Source organism: Echiichthys vipera (assembly GCF_963691815.1).
Source record: "Echiichthys vipera genome assembly, chromosome: X".
NCBI classification, from domain to species: Eukaryota; Metazoa; Chordata; class Actinopteri; order Perciformes; family Trachinidae; genus Echiichthys; species Echiichthys vipera.
This window is the reverse complement of record NC_139825.1, coordinates 21,320,455-21,329,322: the sequence shown is the minus strand read 5'-3', so window position 1 is coordinate 21,329,322 and position 8,868 is coordinate 21,320,455. Positions and strand designations below refer to the sequence as shown.

Genomic DNA, 8,868 nt, shown 5'->3' with positions numbered 1-8,868 from the left:
ATGGATGACCCACTTTACCTCCGGTCACAGTTGCCCAGCAATCAGTATAGCACATAATTTCAGCCTACAAAATTGAGCGACAAATTGTTGTGACCCAATTTTTTATAGCGTAATCGTTGTACTCTTGAGCATCTGAAGCGTGTGACTAAAAGTTAATTCAATGAATACAACCTGCAGTTATAGTATCATTTACCCGTTTTAGATTGTTATGGCAGGAGTCCAACAATCTCAACACATATTCTTATTAGTTTTACTATAAGAAAACTGTTGCACACACAATGGATCAAAAGTGCTGAATAAAATGCAGTCCAAGGTTTTGTGTAAGGAAGCGCATCTCCTCTTCTATCTATGGCTCCATATCACATCTGTAGAAGTCTAAAGAAGAAACGCCACACAAACAAATTTTCTTTCCATCTTTTATTCTGAACATATAGAACATCTGAACATATATTTTAAATAATATGTGTAGGAGGACTTATCAAAGATAATACATTCTATGACAGTGATAGAGGAATGGGTGATGAGTGTGTATGTGCCGTCTCTAGCCAGAAGAAGCGATTAGTGTGCGCAGGCTGAGATAGGGTGGCTGAGGCCGCTGAAGTAAGACTTTTCACGATCGCTCATCACCTCAAAGTGCAGCGGCTGCTGGCAGAATGTGCACTCTGCTGATGAGTGGGGCTTCAGCTCCAGGCCGACATGCTTCCATGTGTCTACCAGCCTCTCTATTGAGGGAAAACAGGAACAAGTGGTCAAATTAACTCGTATTACTGAGAGAAAGCTCAGCCAGTTACCACATGCATACAATATAATTCTGATGTAATACATTCAGATGTTGGACAACAAACGTGAACTATTTGACCGAAACTATTCCAACTATTGATCAGGGGAAACACTAATCTCCATGCAAATGAGGGAACGTTTCGTGTATATTTAGATTTGGACTGGAATACATTAACAAGAAAACTAGATGTTCTTACCAACAAAGTATTTCATCATCTCAGGGGTGTGGTGAGGAGTTGGAGCGATACGCAGAAGCTCGTCTCCCCTGGCAACGGTGGGATAGTTGATGGCCTGCACGTAGATGTTGTGGCGACTCATCATGAGGTCACACACCTCTGTGTTTTTCTCAGCATCTGATACCTAAAAATAATAATATAATAAGAGAGACATGATTAATAGAATGAAGCTATTGGGGAGACACAATGAGGACTGCTTAGTGTGTTTTTAATTGTAACTTGTAATTAGACAACACATTAAATAATAACTTACCCGGACTGGGATGATGTGGCTGGGGCAGTGCACCACTGGCAGCCCTGAATCCATCAGCATTTGTCTGAGCAGCTTGACGTTTCGCTGGTGTTTACGTCTCAGAGCACGTCCCTCTTCCCCTTTGAGAACCTGGATCGAGTTCCTGGCTCCGTGTAACAGCATTGGAGGCAGAGAGGTGGTGAAGATGAAACCAGCAGCGTAGGAACGCACCGTGTCCACCAGAGCAGAAGTGCTCGCAATGTAGCCGCCCACGCAGCCAAAGGCCTTGCCTGGAAGAGCACATGACACATGGGTGGTTATTCTCCGATCTAGGCTGTTGCTACAGCTCCAGAGACATCATTTTGTATCCTTTAAAAACAGTCACCACATTATACTCAGTGGTCTTAGCAAAATCCTCCCACTTGAATCTCACAAACTAGATCAGCAGCTGCAGAAGAACAGTGGCTGTAGAGCTCTCAGTTAGAAATGATCGTCCCCTCAGCTTGACAGTGACACACAGACGCAGAGAGTAATTCAATAAGCTTGCAACAAGAGCCCACAGTCTCCTAGCAACAGCAGAGCTGCTCTGGCTTCTTTAAGCCCTCTGGCATATTGGTTGAAACAGATGAGGACTGACAACAAAACAGAGATCCCAGCTTGCTGAGAGTAGTTCTTTTGATTCATAAACACACACACACACACACACATATATATATATACATGTGTATGTGTATGTGTGTGTGTGTGTGTGTGTGTGTGTGTGTGTGTGTGTGTGTGTGTGTGTGTGTGTATATCTATATCTACATACATACAAGTATATATATATATATATATATATATATATATATATATAAAAATAAAAATGGAAACTCAAGTACATTGACACAACTAGGCATTCATGTCAACACTATAAATGCTTAATTTAGTCAAAATGCATCAGTAATTCATTTAAGTAGATATTATATACTGACCGAGTGTCCCTGAGATAATATCCATCTTGTCCATAATGCCATCCCGGTCTCCAATGCCCCCTCCTCTGGGGCCATACAGGCCTACAGCGTGAACCTCATCTACGAAGGTGATGGCGCCAAACTCATGGGAAACATCGCACATCTCCTCCAGCGGACACACAGCACCTGTTACAGAAGGATGGATAGAAAAAAACATCATTAGCCAAACTACAGGCACAAAATAAGTGATTTAAATCTGACTTCACATCTATGAACTACAAGTCCTGGTTCTTCCAGGCAAGAAAACGTGCAACTGTAACCGACGTTTCTGCCGGCTCAGCGTTTCCTAACATTTTTATGACAATTAATGATTAACCAGGTAATGAGAAAGTTTTGAATTTTATTTTATTTTTTTAAGTAATGGGATCATCCCAAACTAACCATCCATGGAATGGACGGTCTCAAAAGCCACGATCTTCGGTTTTGTGGGGTCTCCCTTCTGTAGAAGCTCTCTGAGATGGGCGACGTCATTGTGGCGGAAAATGAATTTTTTAGCCCCACTGTTCCTGATACCCTGGATCATTGAGGCGTGGTTGCCTGCATCGGAGTAGATCTCACAACCTGAAATAGTTCCGAAAAGAGGAAGTGAGAATGAGATTCTGCATCAAAGGGAATCCATTTCATGCATGAATATCACATTAATTAATGACCAAATATAAACGTACATAAAGGGCAGAAATATTGTAAACCTGTAGAGATGTTTACATACCAGGTAGCATCTTGGCGAGGGTGAAGAGGGTTGAGTCATTGGCAACAAAACAGGAAGTGAAGAGCAGCGCAGCGTCTTTTTTGTGAAGGTCAGCCAGTTCGTGTTCCAGTTCCACATGGAATTTACTAGTACCAGAGATGTTCCTGGTGCCTCCTGCCCCTGAACCATGCTTTCGTAAAGTGTCCCTGGAAACAGAAAGACAAATGAAAAATAATTTCATCTAGTCTGTTTTAAGCATTAATCGTGAAGACTTGCATGTCATATGGAAGCTTAAGGAGGGGTACGTCTACAGAAAATGGAAAAAAGTATAAATAATTAAGCCGGAGAGTTGCTTAGTATTAAGTGACACCTTATTTCAAGGTGTTACTGCTGCACAGTTGTTAAGGGAGCTGGGCAAGCTCAAACAAGTTGAAAAGAAGACAACACCCCACATCAGAGGTTCAGGTGTCACCTTACTGTTTAACTAACACTCTACACCCACACAAACACGTCAGGTTATATTCAATTACTATGTATTGTGTCTCATCTTTCAAGTTCTTCTCTCTCATTAAAGCATCAACATAAGTCATGGGCAGCCAAGAAAAATATTTGTCTCATTACATGGAAAGATATCTAGACCCCAGGGGAAAGAATCAAGTGTGTTTTTCCCTACACTACACACACACACACACACACACACACACTCACAAACAACTCTTCCAATACTCACATAATGGATTGCACGACCCGTGGGTGTCGACTCATGCCCAGGTAGTCGTTGCTACACCAAACGGACACTTCCCTCTTGTCCTCTAAAGAGCCAGTGAAGTCGTCGGCCATTGGGAACTCGTTGGCCAGACGGTTCACAGTTTTGAACACACGGTATGTGTGGTCACTCTTCTTCTCTTCTATCTTCTTCTCAAAAAAGTAATCGTATTGGTAACGAGACACTACAAAAGAACAGGAAGGCAAGGCTTGCTTAATGTGGCTTGCATTGTGACAGATGAAGCAATGCTGCACATGAACGTCTCAATTCACCTTGCTCAGAACATACTGACTTCAAAATGATTGACTAGTAAGTAAATACAATATGAGAGTGAAATTGTTAGTAGTATGATCATTATCTTGGGAGGACAATGTGGTAGCTTAACAACTATGCCATTCAAATTAATATGGCAGTTCTGTATTTATACTTTTCCATGAGAATAAGTTGTCAGAAAACCCAAATAAAACTTACTACTGCCTGACAAGTTGTCCTGCAGCAAGTGGGAGACGCCCTTAGGTCGCTGTTTCAGGAGGGTCTTCATTAGATTAGTTTTCTCCCCTCCACTTCCCATAATGGTACTGGCCAGGGATGGCTTCTTCAACTGGGCAGGGGACACTTCTGCAAAAAGGTCAATGGAGGGCAAAAAGAAAGTAGTATCAAATAATGTAAAAAAAAAAAAAGAAGAAAAAGATGGATCCAAACCATGAAGTCGAAGCGATTTCTAACCAACTCTGACCTTTCTGGACAGTTCGGATTTCCTGAACATCCTCTTGGAACTCCATGCCGACCTGGCGGACCACACTGCTGTTCTTCTGGCCCATCTCAGCAGCCAGGAAAGGGCATTTGGAGGCCACAGCCTGGCCTGAGGATGGCATAGGGTGGCCACCTGGCAGCTTGGGCTCCACTTCCTGTTTGGGGTCTGCAGGTGGATAAAAGTTTTAGACTTAAACACCAGCAATATCACACACATCAATAATTCAATCAGTCATCACATTTAACTGGAATAGCTAAAAAATGTATCTAGTCCTTATTTGTCATCCTCACCTTCACTAGCAGACATGATGTCCTCAGTCTTCTGGTGGGAGGAGGAAGAGGAGCATAGGGCTCTTGCCATTGATGGAGCCATTGGTTTAGCGGCCAGCTCCATCATGATGGGGCATCGCTGGGCGTACACCACCATAGACTTCTTTGGCTGCTGGAAGAAGGCCTGAGGCACACGAGCCAGGAATGGACAGCGACGCACAATCACATCCATAGTTTGCAGTGGCAATGATGATTGTCCAGAGGTCTAAAGGAGACAATTGAAACTTAGCTTACAAGTGCTGTGGACAATTCAGATAATTATATGTGCAAAAACTTTCAGGTTGATTGCTTACAGGCACAGTACACCCCCGATACACAAAGACTATTAATCCATTCAAACGGTTTTCGTGTAATTTACACACATTGACTTCATAATAATGCACAAATTTAAATAAACAGCTTCTTCTTTCTGTGCAAGGAAGACGACTGTTGGGAGTACTTTGGTAGAAAATGGTTCCCTGTGAAACTATTCACAACGGGGTCAGTGGGTTATTGTAACAATAATCGCATTGCTGAGGAGATTTGGGCCGGAAAAGTTCAAGTAAGTTTACCTCATGTTAGTGTTTCTATCCCAAGGTCAATAATGAACCTTCGATCTCAAATCCAGGCTATTTTTTGGAAGAATCATAAGACCCTGTTATTGACATTAAAAAAGTGTTTGTGAGCTCTTCCACTGAAAAACATCTTGGTGAATATTACGTTTTTTTAAGATTGAAAGAAACTATCATATATATTTGACTGGATCTGCTGAGGTCACTGCAAAAGGTGACGGATCATGACATTGTAATAAAGATGTATAAAAAAGAGAAATAAAAAAACTCATTGCGTAAAAAGGAAAATTACGTCCCCGTGTCATAGCCCTTCCCCTGGTGGAGTATACACATTCCTGAACAGAGTAATCACTCCCATACTCGTTTTTCCATTGACGTTGAGGGAAAAGGGCTACGAGCCAGTGAAAACGCTAACTCTTAAGTGTAATAATAATAATATAATAATGGTCATCTTCTAACTAGATGACATATTGACCACAATTCCCTTTTTTTAATCTTAGATGGCGTTACATTAAAAACGATATTCCGTCTATTCCGCCGGTGATACTAGCGTTTACAACATACATATTTATGGGCAGGATCAAAACAACTAACATTGACATTGAAACACGTCTCTAGCTAATTTATAATTGTTATAAACTTGATAATTTGAGACACACTGAATTATTTGCGAGCGCCCAAGCGCTTTAAAGTGTTGTGTTGATTTGCAACGCCTTCGTGGTTATAACACTTTACGGGAGCAAGAGTCACGACCTATCCATCTCCAACGTTACCTAAGGTTAATAATGCTATAATAGGTTACGTTACAGTGTTTTATAAACGCCAAACGGTAAGGCAGGCAGCATAAATACGAACACAACCACTCGTGATCCTTGCCGGTTGACCGAGATTATCGTTAGCTTAGCTGCTAACGTTAGCCAAGAAGTGGAGATGATCGATAACCCAATGAAGAAACTTACCTCTTAAAAACGTGACGCTGTTGCGTAATCTTCTTTAAAAGTCGTGCAGTGGATATGGTAATAGCAGCGGAGCTTATCTAATGTCAAGCTCTGATTAAAATGAGTCGTTTAAGAAGACAGCGGAGAGTTGACTGCTTCGTTATCCTGCACTGAGGACGAACGAAAAGGACGAGGACGTGCAAGTGCTTATAAGAGCACACGCCAGAGCAACTATGGCCGGGGAAATCTCGCGAGATCCGATTCGACTACGTCAGAGGTCATTCCAGTCAAACCTTTTAAGATGTGTGTGAGTCATGTAATCAAAGCAAACACTGTCACCTCAAGTAGGGCATTTTTTTTCTTATTCCCTGTGTACATTTACATATATTGAGTTCAATTCTATTTACAGGGCCAAGTCATAACAAAAGTTATCTCAGGAAACTTTGCATATGGAGTAGATAAAGACCCCACTCTATGACTTATTTATGATTTACATATCCAACAACTCCCCTTTGAATAGTGGCAACGAAAACCTTCCCTATAACAGGCAGGAACGTCAAACAGACCAGGCTCTATGGGGGACGGACATCTGTCTTGACCAGCTAGGGCGGAAGAAAGGGAGAGAGAAAAGACAAGAGACACACTTTCAGAGATGCAAGCAACCACAAAAGTAACAGTAACTATAATAATATCTATTATTGATGTGAATATGACGTACATGTTATGGCAGTTAATACAGCAGAATAGTAGAAACAAGCACAGCTAAGGTTATAGATTATGACAATGCTATTAATTATGGTGATTAATATGATCAATGATGAGTAGTGGTAATAACAGCTGTGATACAATGATATATGTTACTGATGATGTTTTTATGGCTACACATTTTATAATTTATAAAACTAATGATAGTATATACGAGTAATAGTAACAACAGCAGCAGGAAGCGTCATGCAGGACCACGGCAGCAGGCACCACCGCGATCAGCAGAGGCCTGCAAGACGACAAAGCACAAACAACTTCGGGGAAGAAGTTGAATTAGTAACATGAATTGATGAGACATGAATGATACAGACAGAGAGGAGAGAAGCTCAGAGTATCAGGAACAGTATTATCCCCCGGCAGACTAGGCCTATAGCAGCATAATTAAGCATAACAATATATATACTTCATATGTTTTGGCTTTTCATTACACCCATTGCGTATAAAATATATCAATGAATGTTTGTTTTTTTTTCTTTTTTAGTGGAATCTAAGTCACTTCTCAAGTCCTTTTCCCTGATTTATATATATATTTTTTAAAAGCAACAGGTTTACAGACTGTTACAATAATGTATTTGATGAACATCCTTGAAGCCATATCATTTAATTTACTTTATCCTCTATTTATTCTTATTGTATAATGAGTGTGCCCCTGTTGTGGTATGATTTGTATCTATTACTCTGTTGATATTTAAATGTATAAACATACTTGATATGTTTTGGCTTCTCATTACACCCATTGCATATATACTATATCTATACTATATCAGTGTATGATTATCAGCATCACTGATATTTTTCAAATACTGAATTTACAAGGACATGCCATCTCAAACTGCTTCTTCAAGTGACGTATGACTAACCTTGAAAGTTAGTTGGTAGTGTTTTAAATCAACAAAAGTGACTTGAACTCTAGACTTCATAGATTAGTTGGTGTGGTGGACTAGAGGGATTTTCTGTGCACATGTGACCTCTGGTGTTGAAAAAGAGGCACTAACCCTGAGCTGGTTCTTGAAAATAGACTGTACACGTCTATGTCCTTGAAGTTGGGTTGATGAGGAAACTTAATCCGTGCACATGTGTTTGCTCGTATGTTTCTGACAGACAATGGAGGGAAAATGTGAATATTCCTACAGTGCATCTCAAACATTTAAACAGAAGGATAAAAACTACGTTTAACTCAATAGCCTATGTGCACCCAGTTGCAAGTTTTTCAGCAAATTGCGTCTATAAAATGTATCTTTGTGGTATCTGAATCTGTCTGTGGTCTTCAGACAGTCTTGGTGTTACCTCCTCTGCTCTCTTTGACTCTAGACAGTCATGGTGTTATGCTGCCCCCTACAGATCTCTGTAGGCTTTGGCACTGGTTGATACAAAGCTTTACCTGCTCTACCTGGCCTGGACTGAAACCATTTTTCACGTTTGACGCTCAAAATGGAGGATAGGCTCCAGAAAAGAGTGCTATTGTGAGAGTGGGGTGGGGGTGTGACGTCACAGAGATGCGACATTGTTATTGTTTAAGAGTTCACAGGTGTAAGAGTAAAAATAAACGAGTGTGTTGCTCAGCTCCAAAGAGTATTAAGTTCCTAAGTTTTTTTCAGCAGAAAGAGTGACTTTAGAAGCCCTGTACACTTCAGAACAATACACTGGTGGCAGCAGTAATTGGAGCGATTTCTGGCTTTTGGAGCAGTTTTCTCTTTCGGCAATCACTACACTTTTTCAGCCGGTCCTGTTAGCTGGCTAGAGATACTCGCGTGGATGCTTTTGAGGGGCATGTTCGGTGGACTGAAGAACGTAATTACGGACTGTGAAATGGAGTTGG

The 8,868-nt window shown here is 41.0% G+C and overlaps 1 protein-coding gene across 1 annotated transcript; it reads right to left on the bottom strand.

Annotated features, from left to right (window-relative positions):
* Nucleotides 1-402: 402 nt before the first annotated feature.
* On the bottom strand, nt 403-6,452 carry alas1 (aminolevulinate, delta-, synthase 1). The gene is made up of 11 exons (XM_083938785.1): nt 6,306-6,452; nt 4,757-5,000; nt 4,449-4,631; nt 4,184-4,330; nt 3,677-3,896; nt 2,968-3,152; nt 2,640-2,819; nt 2,220-2,384; nt 1,270-1,538; nt 978-1,140; nt 403-722 (listed from the first exon to the last, which is right to left on the bottom strand). Exons 2-11 carry the CDS (start codon nt 4,965-4,967, stop codon nt 559-561), a joined length of 1,887 nt encoding a protein of 628 aa, XP_083794911.1. The 5' UTR covers nt 4,968-5,000; nt 6,306-6,452; the 3' UTR covers nt 403-558.
* Between the last annotated feature and the right edge of the window lie 2,416 nt (nt 6,453-8,868).

Bases quoted from the DNA above. Each gene is read 5' to 3' on its own strand.
- alas1 (XM_083938785.1), bottom strand. From the start codon at position 4,967: ATGGATGTGATTGTGCGTCGCTGTCCATTCCTGGCTCGTGTGCCTCAG. The intron at 4,632-4,756 runs GTGAGGATGACA...ATCCACCTGCAG, and splicing joins CATCATGTCTGCTAGTGAAG to ACCCCAAACAGGAAGTGGAG. The intron at 2,820-2,967 runs GTATGTAAACAT...GAACTATTTCAG, and splicing joins CCTCGCCAAGATGCTACCTG to GTTGTGAGATCTACTCCGAT.